The sequence below is a fragment of the Haliotis rubra genome, unplaced genomic scaffold, assembly GCF_003918875.1.
Source record: "Haliotis rubra isolate DU_JTF1 unplaced genomic scaffold, ASM391887v1 Scf1549, whole genome shotgun sequence".
In the NCBI taxonomy this organism is placed as follows: domain Eukaryota; kingdom Metazoa; phylum Mollusca; class Gastropoda; order Lepetellida; family Haliotidae; genus Haliotis; species Haliotis rubra.
This window is the reverse complement of record NW_025765502.1, coordinates 118,699-143,812: the sequence shown is the minus strand read 5'-3', so window position 1 is coordinate 143,812 and position 25,114 is coordinate 118,699. Positions and strand designations below refer to the sequence as shown.

Sequence of the window (25,114 nt, the reverse complement as noted above, 5' to 3'; positions counted from 1 at the left end):
CCCCTTAGACCACAGCTACAACTTTTACCATGACCAAGAACGCTCATTCACTGACAATCTTTAAAAGCTGTCTAAAGACATACCCCTTACAAAAAGATTGAATTACAATGAAGATATAACGCCGCTACTGCACTGTATTTTAATTTTGTGTAGCGCTATTCCAGATCTCCAATAAGCCAAAGATAGCGTGCTTAGACAAATTATTTCTTATTCAGTATCGTCCAGCTTGTGTTTCAACCCGCTGAAGTTCCAGTTCAGATTTGACAGCTCCTCGTCATTGTTAATTACATTTGTCGTTGAAATTCACTTCGTCTCCCATATCTGCACGTGGACCACGCTTTGCAGTGGTAGTCTCTTTATAGGAGATATCGTCCTTGCGCCTTCCTTCAGACTGTCGCATGTTTTGCACGGGTATTTTGCTGTATGTAAATGTGTAAGAAACTTTTGACACATTCGGCAATGTATCCCTGGGCCGTCGGTGATATAAAGAAGTCCCTATTTTATTAAATCTGTCCAAACTTAGGGTTTTTTGAATGTAAGCATTATTTATGATTACTGGTACGTTGTTGGAATACTTTTTGCGTGATGTTTCGCGTGTTCTGCCTGGGGTTGAGGGTCAGGTTGTTTGGCACTCTTTTTCTTTCATTCGGGGCACGTCTCAAACAGTTTTTTCCATTTTAGCTCCCATACGTTTTATCCACATGGATAATGTTGAACAGATGTTTTGATCAGTAAATGTTATGGCGCTCTTCAAAGTTTGAAAGCCGAAGCGGTTGCAGGGTCTTTTGACATAGGACCAAGAACAGAAAATGTTCAACAACCAAAGGCAACTTCAGAACAAGCGTTTAAAGTGTTGTATGTGGTAAGTTTCGTTTGGCACAAAATGGCAAAGAAGCCCGTGAAAGTTTTTGAAGACAACTTTTGCCCAGAAGTAGCGTCCAACATGGCGGCCATCAAATACACATAGCCACATTTGACGATGCTACTGTGTAGTAAGGTGCATAGACACAAAGTATGCAAAGTTTGAAAGCCGTAGCTCTTGAAGTTTCAGTGCAGCACATTTTGGGAGGAAAGTAGTCAGCATTTTGCTGAAAAACATCACCCAAAACTTCAATCCAAAATAGCGGCCAAACGGTGCATTTTAGCGACTTGAGCCGTCCAGGCGAAATTGTAGGCATTTTGATTGCGCGTCTGCTCAAGAACTTTGGCACACATTGGAGCATTAGTTTTGGAGATATTTGCATTTGAAATTGAAATTTTTTGAATTAATTTTGAATTATCTGCCCTTTGCTATTGGGCCTACAGCCTAGAGATTTTAAAGCGCGATATCTATCCCTCGGTGGGCATCTGGGTGATTTTTGTCAAGGCATTCTGTCCAGCGGTGCTCTCTGTAGCTCTGGTACAAAATACGGCGGAAGAATAAATAATAATAATAATAATAATAAAAACACGAACGATTACAATAGGTCTCCTGCCTAATGGCAAGGAGCCCTAATTAGGAAAAAGAAAAACCTGGATGAGGTCTTACTTACAAAAAGTAAAACCGGGAAATAGGTCTTACTCACAAAAAGTAAAACCTGAGAGCAAACAAAAAGCTCAAGTGCGGTTATTCCGGGAAAAGAAGCCATGTCTTATTTATAGTGAGAAGCACCCTTCAGGTTTATATCTTTCAGGAGGATATGAAGATGGAACGGTGACCAAGTTGAACACTCCCACTAGGGATACTTGCATTGATGAGCTTGAATGTTCTCGAGAAGAAGCTGATACACGCCATGTACTGCAAAGGTGAGTTTGAAGAGAGTCATACCCAAGGACGTATCATCATCAAGTCCCCTGATACAGATGTCCTCATACTGTGTATCTACTATCATCCACAAATGGTGCATGTCCGTGAAATTTGGTACGACATTGGAGTGTCTGCTGCAGTCACAGACAAGCACTAATTCATTTCTGTCCATAACATCTGCCATCTTCTTGGATCATCAATGTCATTTGTTTTGCCAGGAATCCATGCCTTCACTGGCTGCGATGCGTCATCAGCATTTTTCATGTTAGCAAGTCTACAAGGCTATGATGAAAGACAAAGATCTGTTTTCAAGTGATGACGTCTTATCTTCAGGAAACCTTGATGCAGCAGTGGAGGTCTGCGGAGGCAACTAACATGAGCCTTGTATGACCCCAGGAAGAAGCTTAAATCATGCCATTCTTTGAATGACATGAGACTTCAACTATGTCAACTAAGTGACATTGAGCTTGCCAAACTTCCCCCATGCCAAGACAGCTTTCGACAGCAGTTAAGCGTGTGATGTGGCAAACTAGCATCTGGACAAGTTCTCATTGTGGTAAACCAGAGCTTGGTAACCTTGAAGATTTTTGGCTGGACCAGGGTGAATGGATTGCTCTCCCCACATTGTTTGAACATCAAACTGCTTCGGAAGATCTTGACTGTCTTGTTTGCACCTGCTGCAAGTCCCCATGCTCCTCAATGCGGTGCATTTGTTGACAGAACAATCTGCCTTGTTATTGAACTGGACGACGGAGTGGACAGAATTGCACTAACCCATGAAAGATGTTGGTGAAGAAATCAGTGACAATGAAGAATGCCCTATGTAATAATCATAAATCTATTTGATGTATTACATGAAGATTGTAAAATAGAACTTTCAAACTGAAGCAAGCAACAAACTTTGATCTGATGTGTCACTAAACCTGATCTGATGTGTAACTAACCTGATCTGATGTGTAATTAAAGCTGAAATGGAATGCTTGGTCAGTTAATTGTTTGAAATTCATATTTGAACTTATTCTTTTCCAAGTTGTTATTACCAATAACCTCTAGCACAAAAAGAACAGCAAATGAATCGAGTTTGAATGATTGTTGGTTCTGAACACATTAACACTTAGGATTGAGTATCTTTAAAGATGTTCTATTTTATAGATATTAATGTGTCTTAACTTGTAATAATGATAGTAATGAGTACTTATAAGGTATTTTTGAAATTATAACAGATAGAGTTCTTATTCTTGTACTGAATCATACCTTGAAAAAATTGTCAAAGAGTAGCAGCGAAAATTATATTTTTCATCCAAATTTTCAAGCAAACAATGAAAATGTTATGTCTAAATATTGGAATCACTAATTATTTTTCAATTGTACAGAGAATAACCTTTCATGTGATGGTGAATTTGTTTTGAATAGGGTCAATAGTTTGAAAATCAAAAAGATATTTGGTAAATTTATGATTTTTAGTGTTTTTGCCCCAAATCCAGTTTACCAGTAAGTGTCCACGCGAATATTTCCACATCATGTCTATTATTATTTAATAGGTCTTTAGCTTTTAATTTGATATATTGATCATGTATACCTCTCAATTTGATCAAATCCTCCCCCCAAAATGGGTTTGTTTCCACTCCTATGGTGACAATAGCGGAGACATAAAACGTAGTCATGGGTGACAGTAAGGTTAGGCTCACACTCCGGCGCAGTGATGACTTAGCATCATTTGCAGTCTTCAGTTATGATTAAACAAGTTCCACATCGAGGAGTGTGACGGTGTTTGTATCTTTGTAAATATTTAGATGGACAAAGGATTTGTTTTAGATTTTTAGGCTGCCTAGTGCTACGTATAAATTTAGTCTTGGATATCCCTTTTTTTATAGTATCACTTTTATACAAAATTGGAAGATTTGCTTTTATAATAGGCATAACTGTACAGTTATTAGGATTGTAGGTACAAACAAATGGAAGAATGTGCACTTTTTGTTTTCATAAGTGTCTGTCTTGGAACTTGTACTACTTTATGAACAGCATTTTATGCTGCCCCACGTGCGTGGATATCCTTGTAGTTGGAGATATGTCTTCAATTCTTCTAATTTTACAGTTCTTGTGTCCACATCCGAAACAATAGTACACACTCTTCTTGCCATTGCATATGGACTATTTATTTGTGTGTGCCGCACCATTGGTTCCGTTCCACGAGTTCGGCACGTGCACAAAAACTGAATACTGTTTGTTGCACACCTGGCTAAACTACACGAACTCGACACGTTAACATAAAATAACTTTAAACACATCTAGCGTTAACAGAATCAACCTTCCAACACGTTAGGATATGTTGGAATATTCACCAAATTAAGGATTAAGGAAACGATGGAGTATATGTTTATTTCCAGGTGAGTTGAGTTGAACGAGGAAAAGATCGAGGCTCATGCTGTTGATCACTGGGTTGTCTTGTCCAGACTCGATTATTTACAGACCGCCGCCATATAGCTGGAATATTGCTGAGTGCAGCGTAAAACTAACTCACTCACTCACTGAAAGAGTAAATCTGTTTTCAGGAAAAATTCTAGGAATCACACTATGTGCTGAAGATATGCATGACCGTTGTAATACACTCTTAAAAAAAAACAAAGAAAAAAGAAACGCAAATGCCCAAACTAAGGAAATGTATTAAACGTATTTCAGTGTACACAAGTCGATTATACATGATCATTGATGAAGGAAAATCGACACACAGACGAATATATACTGAACATAATTAAAAACGCACCACCTGTATTAGTTTGGATTTCCAAGAGCATAAATGAGCAATCGGTGTAAATTTTACATACTTTTGTAGTCCAATGATTGGTAAAGAAAAGAAACAAGAACCAATCCAGCAAAACAGTAAAGTTTTTAATTCAGCTTCGACCATGAAAAGAAAGATGGAGTCAAATTGGAAAGTCAGGTAACGTGTATGACGCTGTGCAACGTCTCCTCATTGAACTGATATGTCTCTGAATAATGGTTTGAAGCAATGCATTCCACTCTTGTTGCAAGGCATTCTCAAGTTCCCTGCTGTTGTTGATCTGTGGTGGGCGACGTGAGAGGCGTTGGCGATATGTGATCCCACAAGTGTTCAATGGGAGACAAATCTGGTGACAATGCAGGCCATGGAAATAGAGGAATGTTGTTGTTTGCCAGAAACTCTGTTGCAACACGTGCAGTGTGCGCTCGAGCATTGTCCTGCTGGAATGTGGTGCAGATTTTGATGTTGGTTAAAGAAGGAACGACGTTGTTCTGAAGAATGGTGTCACGGTAGTAAAGCCGCATTCACTCTGCCACAACAAAACCACCAGAGAGCGGTTTTGTGATGATAACTGAATCCCCCACACCATAATGCTGTTTCCACCGACCGATCTGTTGCTACAACACAGTCCTGATGGTAACGTTCTCCCATTGACGCCATACCCATAGACGCCCGTCCGGCATTTCGCAAGAAAACGTGACTCGTCGGAGAACACAACACCATGCCAACGTCGTAACAACCGTCAAACGATGCTGTTCACGGCGATGTCTATCAGTCAGGATTCAGGGGTGGAAATAACTTTTAAAGTTATGATGGTGTACTCCGGTACAGTGGCACATGTAAAGTCACTTGCCCTGATAATTTTCCACTATACCGACCGTTTTCTCTTGATTTTAAATAAACAACATAATTAACATTGGAAAGTCAACTGGACACCGGTAAAGTGTGATATACAAATTTGAGGATGGGTCCAACATAAGATCGTCGACACCGTAATCCTGCCGCACGGAGACGGCGTCGGACGGTGGAAGCACTGATCAAACCACGTCGCCTTGGCGTTGGCGGTTCTGGCAGCTGGCAAACGTACAATCCCGAATATGGCGCCGGAACAATGTCTCGATCTGGCGAGGGTGGTAACACGTGCCTGGCCAGGACGTTGGCGGAATCCCTGGTGGTTCCTGTTTGTTGGTACCTGTTGGCAAGTCTTATGATGGTGGAATAATGGCAACCAAATCGTCTGGCAATAATCCTGCTTGATGTACCAACCTGCAACATAATTAACGCCCGTTCTTCCGTTCCTCTGGTGACAATCTTGGCATTGCAAAAAATAAACTTTACTTGCGGAGGTACAGCTAAAAATGAGAACGTTTTTGCCGACGGTCATTTATATCCCCTAATCAGCATGTTTTACGCATGCAATTTGTGCTTTTCAATGTTGTGTATGAATTTTGTTGTTGTCATGTGATGTGTTCCATGATGTGTTCAGGCAATCCGTTCTTTACTGTACAGCGTTATTTATTGTCTTTTTGTGTTATTAACAACATTTCCAACGTTCATTTTTCAGTCTCAAAACAATCCTATTACCACTGTTTTCAAAATTTTACAGGTGGTGCGTTTTCAATGATGTTCAGTATTTGTTGATATTGTCAGCATTCATTCAGTTCTATCACTGCACATGTTATTGACACAAGGGGCTTTCAAGTGACACCACCCCTTGCAGCTGTCGTAAACTTCGCTATGTTGATTTTATGGTCGATGTCTCTACTCATGTTTCCAACACATTGCACGTGCATTAGGTGGAAAACTTTTTTCTGCATGCACTTTTCATGTATCGTTTCATTTTTTCTGACAAACGTTTGCAAACACATTTTGGGATGAGTTTGCGCGCAATACACATGAACCATGACATGATTAACGGGATTCAAACAAAGGATTTGTCTTAATGACGGTTGGTGTCAAAATATATTGACATGAACTGCTGAAAACGCCTATGCGTTTCGTTTCTTTGAAGAGTGTATTAATATTGGTTGATATCGCAACACGTGGTTGGTTGTAACTCATGTAAAGTTATTCCAAGTTAAAAATTGCTAATGAAGGTCAGTAAAGTCACATAACGAGAAATAGCCAACTTGTTCCAACCATGCACCATACACACAGGCCACGCGCGTGTGTGTGTGTTTGATGTGTGTATCCGTCAATATCACACTACAACACACTACAATATCGAAATACGTATTCGTAAACAATACATGAGATTAGTGAGTACTTCACACTGTGTTGTAGAGGAACATCGAGGAGACAGATAAGTGAGTACTTTCACACTGTGCTGTAGAGGAAACATCGAGGAGACAGATTAGTGAGTGCTTCACACTGTGTTGTGAGAGGAGACAGATTATAAGTATATCTATTTATTTCCTCCATTCTGAAGAGTACAAGGTTCACATAGTATATATACAATACAATAATTACATATTATTCTTCAAGCAATCGTTGGCTCGTCACGCCGAAGACCCGGGTTCGAATCCCCACATGGGTACAATGAGTGAAGCCCATTTCTGGTGTCCCCGCCGTGATATTGCTGGAATATTGCTAAAAAGCGGCGTAAAACCAAACTCAATTAAGTCGCGTCTTCAAGCCAATGGTCGTTGGGCATATGCGCAGTCCGTACCAGATCTCAACGTTCGTGGAACAGTGCTTCATATCTATGTGACACCAACAGATCTCTGGTAGTATGTGTTGGCAATGCGAAACACATACTGCACACAAACTGCCGCGAAAATGTCTCTGTCATCTGTGCACAGGTTAAAAACTATTCACACAGGGATAACATGCGCAGTGTGAAATCCCAATCATTAAGGTTGTGGAGATGCACACTGAATTCCACACTACCAATAGCTATGATCTCACACCACAGTTCATCGCGGAGGTCAGTCAAGTGATCACAGTACTGGATAATATGGGTAAGAATATCTGGTGTAAAACAGACCACACCTATGGCACAAAGTCACTACCACCCTGGTTCTCCTTAATCACAGCACAGGTTTGCACCAATAAAATTGGCTGCTGCTCTGCAGGCCGGCTTCTTCTGCGCAATCACCCAGGCTTGGTGCAATTTTTACAGGTTCGGGTGAATCTGGTGGAGCTAATGTAGTCCTGAATCCACTAATCTCTGTCTGTATGACGTCACTTCGAAGTTCATTACATATCTTTTCACAATTTCTTCCACGTAGTCTGATTCATGAACTGTCCCGTTTGTACATAAGACCTCTAGGTGCTGATGTAAACCGTATTTATGAAGAATTCTCACAATGTCGGGAATAAAACCCGTTGACTTCTCAAGCTCATGTCTGAAGCACAGAAGTCTGATAAGAAACACCTGGTGAGGCAAATAGTGTCTCTTCATATTGATGAGTCTGCCCTATATATAACAGCTTTCGAGTATCTATCACAGTCTCAACAGGACAAAGCCCTAGTAGGAGAATCCAAGACAGATATCTGTCCTGGTTCTTGCTGCGCAGATTTTGTATTTCTTTACTGCATAACGGTATGCTCGTTCGAGCATAGTTATCTCTCATGTTTGGTGAGACCAGTCCAAAGCTCACATCCATAGAGTGCCTTTGGTAGCAACAGATGCTGCAAGTAACTTGCTGGCTGTCATCGGGTTCATTAACTTTGAGTGGAATCCTTTCCGCAACAATACATGTGTGTTTGCTCTCAGTGTGTTACAAGCCTGCAGCACATGCTCGATGGATGACATTCTCTGTGTGAGTACTATGCCTACATGTCTGATGATATCAGTCTGGAGCACAGGTTCACTGTATAGTGTGATTTCCGGACGGTTGCCCATCGTGTTCGCACTATAGGGAAACGTCATGATCTCACTCTTGCTGGGAGACAGAGTGAATCGCCAGTCATTACTGTACTCCTCACACGTCTGCACAAGGCTGTTCAGAGCATGCACATTTGAGCTAACGACCGCAATGTCATCTGCTTTGAGTAGGTGAGCACATATTCAGATCTAACAACATTGCACCTTTCTTGGTATCAGAGAGTTTTTCAACAGTTCCATCAATATATAACAAATACAGCTTAGCTGAAAGGACTCCGCCTTGGCGAACTCCTTTGTAGAAGCTCAAACACTCTGATTTATGTTGCCCAAGTTGTACATATGATTTCATACTTGGGTACATCCTTTCAATAATAGTCCACAGCTGTCCATGAACCCCTGCTTCATACGGTTTGTATCTGAGACCGTTATGCCAGACAGTATCGAATGCTCTTCATTGTATCCAAGAAAGCAACATGTATATCTTGTTTCCCTTTCATGGTAATGATATATAGTCTCTTGCAGATTAAATGACTCTTCTAGAGCTGACAAGCCTGTTTGATACGTCATCTGCTGCTTTACTGGGAAATGTTGCCGTAGACTTCAGCGGTTGTAAGTGTTTGTATCAGTTCCATTTCAAATACCTTTCCAATGACAGGGCTGAGCGATATACCCCTGTGGGAGTTCGGATCTTTTCTCGATTTGTTACCCCTTTGAATATAGGGACCATGACGGATACACACCAGTCTCTCGGAAGACTTCCTGTGTTCACCAATAGCACCAAACAGACATGACAGATGAAATATCAAACATTTCCCACCGTGTCGTAGTGTTCATAAACCAAACCATCATGTCCTCCAGCCTTCTGAGTTGCGAACACAGTGCTTCTATGTCTACTGCACTAAATGAAATACATTCACCACTCTCTGTTAGACAACTCTTCCTGATGGTGTATACTTTTGGTTGACATGCTCTTGAAATGCCCTATTGAAATGTTCCTTCTCAGTATCTTGATACACAGCACTGAAGTGAGCCTTACCTAGCTTTCCATCACAGCATCGGGAGTGCTGTGAGTAACACCATTATATGTTATAGGCGCCAAGGACGCTTCATATCCCTTCTGCATCCTGTTTTCCACCATATACCAGAACCGACGATGATCAACATTAGCCATATCTTCAATGTCCTTGAACCATTAGGAGACAAATTTATCTGAGGCTTCACGAAGTGACCTCCTAAACAGCTTTTGCTTCTTTGTACTAAACATGTGTACTGTGATGCATACCCCGGGCCTACCAGCATTAAGCCATGATATTCTGTTCTTATTCATCGTGTTATAGTACTGATTGACAATGCTACTCCAAAATGGTTTCAGGTTTCTGTTATACCTTTCACTGGCAGAAAGCGTGTCCTTTGCAGCCTGCAGTAACCATCCACAATAAAATTATAATATAGATCAATCTCTGATGGGCTGGCATCAGCACTGAGAGGTGTTAGAGTCCAGAGCGCTGTGACACAGCAAATGTATTGTCAACTATCTTATCTGTGTTTCTCGCTTTATCCCAGGCAATAGCAGTCTTCTGAACTTGTGTGATATCTATGCTTCCGTATAAGTGTGTAAACTAACCGATGCAATAACAGGATGGTGATCAGGAGCCGTTGTAACTGTGATCATCTAGCACAAAGCACCACTGAACATCACTGAGTAGTGTTTTTGGTACAAGAATATGGTCGATCATGGTCGCTGGACCATTTTCGTGTGACTGAAAAAGTCCAGTTAGGACCATAACATGATGATAGAACATTCACTGCAGTTAAACCTGACTTCATCAGAGTCTGATGCATGCGACGTGACCGAACATCTGTTTTGAACACGCAACGAGGGCCCGCAATTTAAGCGTTCATATCACCGACAATAATCACCTCACCGAATATTGAATATGCTTCGTGCAATTCATCCAACATATCAAGAGATGAGAAAATGCCTCATTAGGTCTTGTTGACGCTGGTAAGTATACACAGAATATGTACAATGGATTACTGCTTGGAAACGTCGAGGAGACAGATCTGCTGACATCCTGACGTGCACATAATCTGTCAGAATCTCTGTATCATCATGGGCTTCTTCCCATGTCTAAAAAACTCATTGTTTAAGAGGACCATATCGACACAGTTATCAGTGTTTATGAAAGTTGGTAATATTTGAGAATTGACCGGGTTGTAGTTTTTGTCTTTGTTGTCGCCGTTGGCATCGGTGAAATATTCCGGTGGTCCTGTGTATGCCCGTGTCAGTTTGAACCGCAGTTTGTCTTTGGGGTATTGGGCTATTAGCTCAGTGAGCTGTGTTCTGCTAGTGATGAAAACTACTTCACTGTCCTGTTACTTGGCAAATATCACTCATAGTTCACGTATTTCGACAGCTAATCCGGCTCGCTCTCTCGCGTTTGGTCACCATTCATGTTAGCACTTGTGTGCGACTGGAATCAGAAGCCCGTCAGCCCTCGCTGGCAGCCACCGCACATATTAGTCCGAGGGAGGGAGGGTGTTAGCAGATGTCTCTCGTACTGTAATGTCATATATCGATTTTATATGCTGCCAATAAAAGGGCGCGCAGTTATCTGTCTGAACGCAACAAACACTAAAGCCGCATATATCGAATATATGCCCTCAGTTACACCCATGACAGAGTTGTAGGTGGCAGATGCTCGTACATGTTATAAGTACCATATGAAGAACCTGACCATGTACATGTATATATTATCCTAGTTTGTACAAATGTCTTCTGTTCTCGGTAGATATTGTTTGGTCAATGCATGGGCAGCAGGCCCCCATATGACTGGCATTCCAACCAGTTGATAGATTTTCGACTATCTTGCGAGATGAGAATAACAAACCAACTGGGAAACATGTTATTGGTGTCGTGTCACATCGCCGCAGCAATCAGGTATTGACGCTCATGTGATCCGAGAAGGAACATCCAACTTGCTGCAATATCGACCTGGCGGAGGCGCACATTCGGCGTAGAGTGTTGGCTTTGTATGGGATGGATGATTATTTGGAGGGGATGACGTTACTCTGGTGTGAGCGTTATTACACCCTGTATTTTACACGGAAGTGAACAACATTCATTGTACTTTTTTATGATAAATATTGTCCATGACATGCAACCTTAGGATTGTGATTCCTTATTGTTCGAAGATTCGGCGATAATTGTAGCTGATTATCGTCTGAAAGAGCTTCAATTGGCTATAAATTTTATTGTTGAACGCAACCTCACTGCTTTATACGCTTTTGCTGGCAGGATTTTCTTTTCACATCTTTGCTGGTTACAAATGCAGAAAGGAATCTGTTTTTAACGAGGGGCCAGTTACTGGTACCTGGCCAGTAAAGCTCGCCATGAAAACAGTATGAATGGTTTCCTATTCAAGAAGAGTTCTGACACTGGTAAATGGCAGCAACGGCATTTTGTCTTTGTATCAGAATGTATTGTTTTACTTTGAGAATGACAGTGTTGTGCGTCCGTCAGGTGTTGCGCTCCTGAGGAAGTTACTGTGAGCGCCTCATCACACCAGTGGTTGTACACAAAGGGAAAGACACAGAAAAGCAGGTAGGTCTCTATGTCCATAAGGTCATTGCGTGGCACATTTAACAAGGACCAGAATAAGCACACGTCGTTGCTAAAAATGTGCCCAAACAGAGGATGCATGCTACTTGAAACACGTATATGTGACTTGACCTATATTGTTACGGACAGTAAAAGAGACTTAAGTTTAGCTCTCAGAAAGATATGACTGTGGTGTATATAATGTTGTTTTAAATGTGTTTTAAAGAACCAGTTATCTCATAAACATTCCAAAGAGAACTTTTGTCTGTGGCAACATATACCATTTTTCCATGTAAATTTAATCATGTGCCTTGACATACATGTTACGCATAAGTATTGATATAAATATGCACCAACAGAGGTATATACATACAGCATGCACCTACGTACTAGATCTAGGTATATCAACATATCCAGCAATACAGCATATGCACGCACGCATAATAAAACAGGCCTGGAGCAAATTCAAATGCGACGAATCTGGCCGATTTATACGAATATATGCACCAGCGCCGGTGTTAAACAAACATACATGAACCGAGATTTCGAAACATATTGACATGCACCCACATATGGGTATTATACAGATATATATATATATATATATATATATAACCGCATGTTCTATTTCTATATCTTTTGGGTGTAAAGTACTGGTACGTATGTATGTGTACACACACACACACACACACACACACACACACACACGTACGTACCAGTACTTATACGCCCAAAAGATATAGAAATAGACATGCGTCTACCGTATTTATACTCGTCTTTGAACTTTCTGGTTTGATTATCAAAAATGTAACCTACGGACCTGAACACAATTGCCACTATTCGTGATTTTATTCGCTGAACACAATTGCCACTATTCGTGATTTTATTCGCTGAACACAATTGCCACTATTCGTGATTTTATTCGCATATAGCGTGTATGGTCAATACAAAGCGAGCTGTTTGAAATATATCAGTAAACCGTACAAACTTCAGCTGGCATTGAGGAACGGGTTCCTTGTGGGATGAAACTTGCTCGTTACTTCATGGAATGGGTTTTAAGATCAAACATGTAATTTAATTCCTTGCAGATGATAAAGTGTTCAGATGATTAATAATGCCTGTCAGTTTGACTTAAAGAAATTGTTTCTTTCGGTTACTTCCTTTACTTAACTGTTTTCATCGATACTGGAAGTAGGTGTCGCACCTACAATGTACAGTGCCCGTCGGTACCGGGGTGGAAGGTAGCATCTGTACTGTACGGTAACCCAACGGAGTTTGATGGCAGCAAATATGCCCTATAGATAACATTTCCACCAACAGGCGCTTCAATGTAAGGGATTACTGTAGTGCCTGGCAGATATATATCATCTTTAATGTGACGGTAACTTTGGTCAACTAATGTAGAACATTCAGAACAACGTTAACCTTTTGTACCTGGCAGTAATGTAGCACCTTGTGTTAGGTTTACATCGCTGGCTATCAGTAAGGATGCGCCTTATGTGTAGCACCTAATGTAAGTTTAACCCAGCGTCTAGCAGTAATGTTGCAAATTTAATGTAAGATTAAATTTCGTGCATGGCAGTAATACAGCACATTCAATGTCAAAGAAACCTTGGTGCACTAACATAGCACCTCCAGTATAAGGTTAACCTTTGAGCCTGAAGGCAATGTAGAACCCTTTGATATAAGTATTATAATACAGTGTATTGATAAAAAATAGAACTTACAGTGTTCCAAGAGGAAATGTATCACACTCAGTGTAAAGTTAACCCCTGTGCTCAGCAGTCATGTAGCACATTTTATGTCAGGATAAACTTGCAGTGTGGCAGTAATGTTGCATCTTAAAAAGTAAGATTAATGCCAAGAGGAAATGTATCACACTCTGTGTAAGGTTAACCCGGTGTAACAGGCCAAACTTTCCCCCTGACCAAACCTTCCCTGGGGAAACTTTGGCCTAGGACAAATTTCTTCCCCTAAGCTTAATCTTTCCCACCCTTGTTCTTATATCAAAAGGGCTAGATTCTGGCCTAGCCAGACTATTTCTTCCCCAACCAGGACTGGATATTATTTGTAAATTGTTCTGACATGCAAAGAGAGGAACAGCCAAGTGTGCGAGAAAGGATGATACAGCACAGCACAGGTATTGTAAATGATTCAACTTGGCCGGCACTTGTACACGTGCTCCGCGTACACCTGGCTGTTCCTCTCTTTGCAGTCCTCCCTCGTAACAAATAGTGAACTTTGTCAAAATGTTAATGATAGTTTGTTAAACAACCTTTTTATTTTTAGTACATAAATTCTGCGAAAAGAATCGCAGACCTGGTCTGATGTTTTGATTATGATCAGTGTTTCAATGAGCAGTATATGTTTAGTAGTTTTAGAGTTAGATTGCAATTCATCGGTCCGCTTTTGAGCCAAACGGACTATAACAGCTAGGTCCTTTTACACGGGTGCAAAACGCACCCACACATCACAAGCCACGGGGCAAACTAAGTTACATAGGCTCCAATCAATATTCATCACAAAAACTAATTGGCATTGAAACAGCACTGCAAGAACCGCTTGTCAAACAACACAATGGAATTTTAATTCTAACAGATTCACTTAGTGGGCTCCAAGCAATCAAAAACAAAACACTACAAAACTAAAAATTATTTTAAAAATGTACTGAAAAGCAGCATGCACGCCTTAGGCCAAAATGTAGAGTTCATATGGATCCCATGCCGACCAAACAGCAAACTTGGCCCTTAACTTCCAGAAACCTGTATGTATCTGCAGTGCACGAAGTCAACGTGCATTAGTAATTCTGCACACGCCACGCAAAACATGTGGGTTGTTACCAGAAACACTGAACAAAACGTTCGACTGACGAATAGTTTTGCGCGTGCGTATCTATGGACACGTGAGTACAACTGAATTCTGTTTTATGTGAAAACTCTTCTGTTATACTGAACACATCGTATGTTGCCTGTGAGTGAAGGTTACATTGCATATAGATTCACATGATACAGGACACATGGGTAACACTTCCGCCTGTAATAAGCACCAGCGATAAATCGATGTTATTTGGTATGTTTTTCCATCAAATGGAAATAATGTCTGGTTTTAATTGTCAAAACAACATATCTTTCACAAACCAATGTGATACCAGGTGACAAGTATTGGGATATAGTTCAGTTGAAACATATTTTATTGTCCAAAAGACAACGGGATTTGGCACAAGTGCGCCACTTATGGTCGCCTTTACCCTAAATACAGTTGAATATGATATTACATAATGGGGATGTACAATTTACAGTGGAAGCTTGACATTGAGGTATATGCATTGGGATATGTATGTGTGTGGGTAATTGGATGTGGATAATTTCAATTAAATAGTGAAGTTACAGATGAATTTCTAATTTGAGATGCTACAGTTTGCTACACTTGGAGACACGTTTGCTAGTGGCAAATTATTTTCGTTGATACAGTTTGCTAGCATTGATTTTGTTGATACGGTTTGTCTTAAAAGAGTGGGAAAAGCAAAATATTCATACACCATTTTGCTGTTTTGATGGCCAGTGGAGCAGACTCGTGGTTAGAAGTTGTGATGGTAGGCCATTGACCCTATTGCAATTCCAGAAGGATGTTTATGAAGAATCCAAAAGTACAAAGAAACCAACAATTCTAAAAGTAATAAACATGCGAAATGTCCTTCTGGTATCAAATTACCAAGAACTTCAACAGAAAGTAAATCTAGAAGTGCAAAACCGCTGCATCACTGTACATGGAGTTCAAAGAAACCTTTTGTACTGGCAAAGGATGCATTCGATTTATTGCAGAAGAGTGAGTGAATGAGTTTAGTTTTACGCCGCACTCAGCAATATTCCAGCTATGTTGCGGCGGTCTGTAAATAATCGAGTCTGGACCAGACAGTCCAGGGATCAACAGCATGAACATCGATCTACGCACATGGGATACGATGACATGCGTCAACCCAGTCAGCTGGCCTGACCACCTGATCCCTTTTAGTCGCCTCTTACGACCCAAGCATGGGTTACTGAAGATCAATTCTAACTGGACCTTCACAGGTCTCATTGCTGAAGAAAGTTCCTGACACTGGGAATAGCATACATGATAAAGAGGATGATGATTTCAGTGAACGAGATGGTGTAAATATGATCATTGGCATTCTCTCAAACAATGTCTTGAGTATGCTTGATGACAAAACTTTGAGGGACTTGAAGCAGGAGCAGAACTATGTAACCGTAGAAAAACTGAATCCTATTTTATGGCATCAGGTGACGATGGACCTGAGGACCTTGTGACGCCAGATTGTCCAAAGAGGATCAGGAAAGTGAATCTTTCAGGGCAGTGGTCTCTGATTCTTCCCGAAGCCAAGACAGCACACAGGAAGGAAGAAGAGTACCGGGTAGATCAATCTGATATTTTGTCACTTTGGAAGTATTTGAATGAGAACTACAAGCCTTTGTGGGAGGAGATATTCAGTCCCCCCCCAATGCTAGTCCCAGAAATTAAAGAAGAAAGAAGTGCAGCTTTGTTTACAAAAATTGATGGAAAACGTCTTAGGAAAGACCCATCTTTGAAGACTGTGTTGAGTCAAAAGCTGTTTGATGTGGTTAATAACAAAATTGAACCAACCACAAAAGCAAGAAAAACTAAGGCACCTCAAGCATTGTGTCCAAGTTCCAAAAGACCACTCTGAACATTATTTAGGCTCATGTCATGTATGTTACCCGATATGCAGAATGGGAATCCTCTCTACTGAAATGATGTACAAGTTGGTGATTCATATATTCCAAGGTTTTGATATTCAAAACCCGAGTGCCTACCTGAAGGTAAAGATCCACAGTTTTGTATACTTGATTTTCACAATATGCTTACAAACCTTTACAGGAATACCAGATTCCAGCATAAAGCGACTGGCTTGGGTGAAAGTCACGAGAGAATGCAAGTCAAATGGAACCGGTTTGAATTTATTTGTTGTATATGTACTGTTATTGTGACAGTTGAATGCACTATATGACGAACATCAAACTAGTTTGAAGTTAAATCAGCTCTCAAATGAAGTTTTACAAACTGCAATAAATGTTAATATATTGATTTCACTATTGCGGTGGCCATTAGCAACCGGTAACAGACACCGTAACAAACCATATTTACGCACATGGCTTTACCATTAGTGACCGTAGCATCAAATTCATAAAATGTTGTGAATATTACTAGTATGTCATATCAGCCTTTCCTGACATATTACGGTCAATGACATTAACAATCATGTTATGGTAATGCTTCTTGAAAATAAATATATAAGTTGAATTTCTCTTTACGACAAATTTTGATTTTAATAAACAAATGAAATCGAAAGCATCAACACTGTTTGAAATCAAAGGGTCATAAGTTCGTACATTCACATTTAAAACAATTCCTTTGAACACATTCTCATTTTCAGATACTTCATTTAAATACTGGCCATCTATGATTAACAAGATATTTACAATATAGCGTATCAATGTAATAAAATGTACCTGTCACTGTGACGCAACCAATGTTATTCAGCCGTACCGAGCCGTTACTCTGTACATATCAAGCTGTAATGTCCAACAGCAAACATCTTATCGCTGGTCCGTATTACAGGGTGTGGCACATGTACAGTATGAAATCAAACTTGCAGAACTGTTTACACTTTGAAACTGATCAACCACTTATCAAGGGTACACTGAACCAGAAGCTAGTTTTCTGTATCTTCCTACCATACATTTACTAAATGATTTAGTACTACGGACCTTACTCTCTATATGTACCGGGGCTTGGTGGTTAAAACGTTTGCTCGTCACGCCTAAGACCCAGATTCGATTCCCCACGTGGGCACCATGCGTAAAGCCGATTTCTGGTGTCCTCTGCTGTGACATTGCTGGGATATTGCTAAAAGCGGCATAAAAATATACTCACTCACCCACTCTATGTGTACCACCTGTCATTATTTTAATAATTTCTATTTTATAGACTGTAGAGGTTTGTCTAAAAATTAGTTTTAAAAACAAAATGTATTTTGGTTCCTGAAACAGGAATGACAAAATGGGTTTGAAGTTGTTCATAGGGTACATCAAGGTATATATTGTCACTGATGGGGTTTTGTGCTATATATACCTTGATTCCAGTTTTGGTGTTAAGTAACAGTGGAATCTAAATCAATCTGCCGACACACCATCCACACATCAGATACACCTTCTTGGTTTGTCAGTCCAGGTTTGAGGAGGTCATCATGATATACACATGAAGATCCTCCGTTTTGCTTCCCTTGTGATGAAAGATTCACGGTCAAGCATGCCGTGCTTGACTGTATTGATTTTTCCATCACAAGGGATAAATATTTCAATGTCAAAACAGTAAGGGATCTTTTAAACTATCATTTAATCATTGAATGTTTAAACGAAATAGACTTGTTACATAAATTTTGATATCTGATTTGTAAATAGATAAATATTTTAAAATTGGTAGTTTAATTGAGCATCTGAGATCGTGAATGGCTGTATCCTCATGGGCGGGGGGGTGGGGTGAGGGGATGTAGAATATGTGTTATTTTAATTTCTGGCTAAATTGTCTAAACTTGCTGACAGCTGAAGGGATGACGTAAATCCAGCTTGTGTCCATCCAGGAAGCTAATGTACTGTAAGTCCCCATGGTCCCTAGTATGGTGATCTACCTTCAGTTGTAGGCAATCTATAGCCTGTTTTTATAATATATTGTCATATATAGTTAAAACGTTTTAGAGTTCATTACAAGTTTTAAATTGAAATCTGTGATAAACTAGTTCTTCGTTGACGGTTTTATGATTTACCTTTATTTATTATGAAATTATTACTTGTTTTTAGTCACGATATGGCTGCAATATTGCTGATGTGACTGTAAATCTTAACTCACTCACTCACTCCACACATAAGAAATATGAAAATGCTCGCACTGCTTTGATAATTTATTAGAATCAGACTAAAACCAACTGGGATATTTCCAAATAACAGCATCTGATGGGCATTCACCGATTTTTGTGTGCTCTGCTTGTTTAGGTTGACGAAATTGATTTACACGCAGCCCTTGATATATGCATATGAACATGCAAAGTCAAGTCTAATGTCAAGCTCAGTTGTGCCTGCCTGCAACTTGTCTGGCAGACGCAATGGCAGAGCAATTTTTGAAATGGCATGAATGAAATATTTCAGTGTGGCCTGGTGGAACTCCCCATACTTCTACAAATACCGGTAATACTCATCAGGATTCAGTTGATGGTAACTGCTATAAATCTGACACACTGAAATTAGTTAAAAACCCATTTTTCACATAACAGAAAATCCTGTTTTGGATGATACCCTACTTTTTGATTAGTAACCGTATATGACCAACCTTCATTTATCTTCTCATCATGATCGGTGTTCGGAAATAGAGTGTCAACAATTTGTGGTGAATTACACAAGTAAGTCCTGTTGTTACACAATCTGGTAATAAAACCAAACATGTTATTTACAAATCTGGACTTATGTTCGAAATCTAGTTCATAAATCTTGCTCAAAAGGCCATTCTGTAATGTTTATTTTAATTGCTGTGAAATCAAGTGTCCCTCTGATGCTTAAAACTGCCATTTACCCTAAACACAACAACTAAACATATCATATTGCATCCACTCATGCCTTCAAACGAAGTGTAGTTGACAGAAAGTTTGTATGTATGTGCAATTATTTTTGATGAAAGTCAAGTTTATACACCAAGTGCTACTGCATTTCCCCAGTTATGATTATGAATATTTTACATTCATACAGCAAAACCAGCAATTAAGGGACCGTTCATCATTTATGGCTACGGGGGGTGGTGATGATTTTTATGGAGAAGCATGTACAATGTGAATGACCCCCCCTAAAATGTATGTACAAAATAAGTGACCCCCCTTGCATGTCATGTAAAAAATCAATGATCCATTAATTTTTAAGCATAATTTTAAACATATTTCTATGTACAAAACTGCTGATCCCCCTCAAAGTGCGTGTGTACAAAATTGCTGACACCCCCCAGCTCCCCAGAATACAATGGGTGACCCCCCTTAAAATCATCATCACCCCCTAGCCATAAATTATGAACAGTCCCTAAAATGACACAATACTAGAATATATTTTTCTAGGTAAAATAATATTTTGTCCGCCCAATGCATCAGAATTCATTTCCCATATATTATTGGGTAAGTTTTTACCAAATCACCGGTAGTAGAGTCCGGGGAAACGTGCACAGATGATTGCTATTTCCGGCTGTTTCTGACACAAATGTATGCAGTAATCTTAAACCTTGCATATGATACAATGCCCAGCAAAACGCAGTTAGAACTGAAAAGGTAAATAATCTTGTCTAGTGAAGTTTAATTGCAAATTTGACATCAACAAAAGTCATAATTTCTTGTTTGTTCACACAAAGCCATACAGTGAACCAATGAAGATCTGAACTGGTCTTCAGTAACCCAAAGAGGTGACTAACATGTCATTGCATCCCAGTTGCGTAGATCGATGCTCAAGCTGTTGATCACTGGATAGTATAGCTGAAATATTGCTGAAAACTTATGAACAGTAACTGTTAACTGTGCCCATGATGTCGCCATGCTTATAACATCACAGTTACTGTTCATTAGTTTTACCTGATGATGGGGCAGGAACAGGCCCCAAACCGTATCAAAGAATAAAAAGAAGATGAAATCCAGTAAACTCTTTATGTTCATCAAATAGCATCTTCTAAAATGCCCGGGCGGTGGTCTAGTGGTTAAAGTGTTCGCTTCTGACGCCAAAGGCCCGGTTCGATTCCCCACATGGGTACAATATGAGAAGCCCATTATTGCTGGAATATTGCTAAAAACGGCCTAAAACTAAACCCATTCACTCTAAAATGCCAATCAAGCATCTGACTTTGATCTCCACGATAACTTTAAACATATTCTTGTACCTACAGTCCGTTTGAGTCGGAAACGGACCGATGAATTGCAAATTTTATCATTGTACAAAATTGCCACATAAATATAAATAGTACACGTTTATCATTTAATAATACCCAACAGCTTTCTTATATTTGAAAATTTTCCGGACTCCACCAAAAAAATTGTTTAAGAAACTATCATCATTGAAAACGCAAAAGTTGTTATCTGTCGCGGCGGGGTGAAACCGCAGAAACGGAACAGCCAGTCATGGCGGGGACATCTCAAAATCTATTCCGGGAGACCTATGGGTTCCTCGTCTGTCGTAGTGTCATAGTCACGACTTAAAGGGATGACAAGTGGTGCCACAGTTGCCTGTTGTAAGCCATTCCGAGACCAGTAACCTTGTTCAATGACGTTAGCTACCTTGTTGACACAGTTTTGCCAAGTTTCAGTCGTGATTTTGTTAAGGGATTCCTTAACCAAAACCTCTGTCACGTAATCAAAAAGTTGTGTTTGATCTGGCAACATCTCCTTTGACCATACCCCATATCATTTCAATGGGGTTAAGGTCACAGTGATAGGGTGGAAGTCGCAGAATATCGTGACCCTTACTTTTTATGTAACTGTCAACTTTGTAGAAAGGTTCACCTTTGTGGGTCTTTATGATCTCATATAGCTGAGGTTTCGTTGCCTTTGAAGGCAGTGCGATCTGAAATTTGTCGAGCCATGATATCATAACACCTTCGATGTCGGGGCTTTACTGTCGGGGTCCTGCACGCTGTGGTATGGGGCATTGTCCATTACGATAAAAGACTTCTCTGGTAGAGCTGGTACCAACTTGTTTTTAACCCAATCGAGGAAAACCGCACCATTCATCTCGGAATGGTAGTCTCTGTTATCTGTGGACTTTGCCCTGAATACCAAGTAGCAGCCAGGTAGAAAACCTTTGCTGGAGCAACCAGCATGGAGAATGATTAGTCTCTCTCCTTTCCCTAGAGGCAGCTGTCTACGTGACCCCTTATCACCCCCATTGGATACCCACTGACTGCTAGCAGTGTGCGAGGCATTGACCCAGGTCTCGTCCAAGTACACTGGCTCAAACCCTTCCTCGCGCTTCTTCTTTAAAACCCTGAGAAAATTATTTCTCAAGCGAACGATATCAGGGCGTTCACAGAGTACTGACCTATTCTCCCCAAAATTTTCTTATAACGATACCCGAAAGAGTGTGAGAGTCGCCAGAGTGTGTACTTTGATACTCTGAGGTTGTGTTCTTGCTTCAAATGCTTTTTTAAAATTTTCAGCGACATGTATTTGTTTTCAGAATAGAGCTTGTTGATAGACTGCCTTTTACAAGGTTCTTTTGAAAGTTGTCCAAATGTTTTAATTTGTGTGATTTTGACACGACCCATACCTGCTTCGCATCACCCTCACAATGTTTGTGTTCCAGAACATTTGTCAGTACCCTTGCTGATACTCCTAAAGCTTTTGCTGCCTGCTTACGGAATTTATTAATGGCATAAGATGGTTTGCCCCTTTCGGCTTCAGCACGGAAAAAATCGTACACTTTAATCTTCAACTGTTTCCCGTCAGCATTCAACTTCATTTTTCATCAGGCATGTGTATCCCTGACTAAAACGGACTGTAACAGGTAGTGTTAAAGTAGAATTAATACTCCCTGAACTTTCATCAGCATTAAAATCAATGAAAAATGAAAAAAATGGGTTGGTCCTGATGGATTTACTACAGAAATTTTAAATTCTTCTGGAAAGATCTTTGTTCATTTTTACTTAGGTCTGAAGTCATTGATACTTCAAAGGTAAGATGTCAATCACCCAGAAACAATTGATCACTTTTATTCTCAAGGAAATCAAATCCAAAATGTATATGAGAAATTGACATCTGACATCCCTCTTAAATATCTCGTGTAAGGGAGGGTTTACAACTATTGTAAACTGTTAAAGACAATATTGCCAAACATTATAATGGCATTATATGGAATTTACTATCATTCAGATAGAGGATATGATGATCCCAGTGAATATGATTCCAAAAACATATACTAGGCACATAAAGAAACTGTGCATACAAAAATTCATTTTTACTTAGGTCTGAAGTCATTGATACTTCAAAGGTAAGATGTCAATCACCCAGAAACAATTGATCACTTTTATTCTCAAGGAAATCAAATCCAAAATGTATATGAGAAATTGACATCTGACATCCCTCTTAAATATCTCGTGTAAGGGAGGGTTTACAACTATTGTAAACTGTTAAAGACAATATTGCCAAACATTATAATGGCATTATATGGAATTTACTATCATTCAGATAGAGGATATGATGATCCCAGTGAATATGATTCCAAAAACATATACTAGGCACATAAAGAAACTGTGCATACAAAAATTTAAAATCTAAATTTATCAAACCTGTGTAGACACATAAGGATTTAAACTCAGAGATTAGTGACATGTATCCAACATGCATGCACGTGCCACGTTCCGTGACGTCAGTGGGTCCGTCCTTGAGACGTGCAATACATTGTTGCACGTGCATTCCGGGAAAGAGAAACAGAGCAAATGAATGCCACACAATACTGTCACTTTGGAATGCTCAACCCCTGCCCTTGCGATAGTTAAAAAAATTAAATGGCTATTGAAACCCATAGCATGCCAAGGCTCACGTCTGCACAACGTCATGAGGCCATTGGGATGGTCCGTGGGGGAATGTCTCAACGACAAGTGGCTGCACATTTCCACTGCCACCGGAACACCATTTCTGCACTGGTGAGACGCTACCAGAACACAAATGACGTCATTGATCGGCCACATTCTGGACGTCCACGTGTAACAACGCCAAGATAGGACAGATGGATAAAGGTGACCCAGGTTTCAGACTGCAGTGATGACTGCCCCAACCATCCCAGGACTTCGCCGTATCCACCCCAATACAGTTCGACAACGTTTACGTCATCACGGGATCAGACCACGACGTCCCGCCATACGCCATATCCCGACACAACGTCATCGACAAGCTCGCCGAATGTGGTGCCGAAATCATGTCCGCAGACCCTTGTTTTGGTGGAGAAATGTTGTTTTTACAGATGAGTCCAGGTTTAACATATCCCATAGTGATGGACGTCAACGTACCTATAGACGCATGGGAGAACGTTATGCACATGCCTGTGTCTTGTGGATTCGTTACGTCATTGTGATTGACTTTTCAATTGAAATTCTCCCGACTTGTTATGGTCTCATGATCCTTCCATTAAAGTTTATATGTACCTTTGACATTGTTATCGTACTTATCAACTGGGATAATATTTTGATAATGCACAGTTTCTTTATGTGGCTAGTGTAGTATAGTTAGGTTTAATTGCTGGTAGACAGTATCTGTACTTAAACACAGCATTACACTATTACATTCAGCATTTTAGTTGTTAAGGCATAAGAGACTGTGTAAATGATGTTAAGACACTGTAGCAGAATGCTTATTCATCAGGGATGTAACAAGAACCAATCTTCAGTATACAGTTGGTTGTGTTAAACGCCCAAAACATAACATGTGCATATGCAGTTATAATATTCCTGCAGGTACTCCACGGTGAAGCTACCGGTAATGTCTGTTTGATTCCTAATTATGAAATGGCTCAAGTAAATACAATGTATATGATACGCTCGCATGCACACACATTTTCTTATACTCACATATGTACATGCATGCATGCATACATACACACAGTAACATAAACTTAATATATGTTTTTACATCAGCACACGTTTACCAATACTATTTACAGAAGCATGTACATGATAATTTACTAACTCATACAAGACTTAGTGCCATGACATGCTGCAGTAATACACTGCTTATTGTCATAACCAATATAAATTACTACTAAACACACTATTCAAATATTTATATATCACTGGTTACTGGTATTTTTGCTGATGATAATACATACCAGTGTATAATGATGTTAAATATACAATATATTTCCAACATTCCAGATCATGTGGATGCTATATTGCCAGTTGTTCTGTATTACAGACATGCAACTAAAATGTTCAACACCTTCTTAATAAGACTAAATATCAGATCCCAACCTCCTTATGACAAATATAAATACTGAGCATATATAATACAAAATTAACTTACCCAGTAAGTGC

At 39.9% G+C, this 25,114-nt stretch overlaps 1 protein-coding gene across 1 annotated transcript in view; it reads left to right on the top strand.

Moving 5' to 3' along the window:
• Positions 1-8,924: 8,924 nt before the first annotated feature.
• Positions 8,925-25,114, top strand: part of LOC124270782 (ras-specific guanine nucleotide-releasing factor 2-like) — a 126,978-nt gene continuing 110,788 nt past the window's right edge. Inside the window, exons 1-2 of the mRNA XM_046705826.1 lie at positions 8,925-9,006; positions 11,967-12,001. Of these exons, the coding sequence (XP_046561782.1) occupies positions 8,925-9,006; positions 11,967-12,001 (117 nt within the window). The remainder of the gene's footprint in view (positions 9,007-11,966; positions 12,002-25,114) is intronic.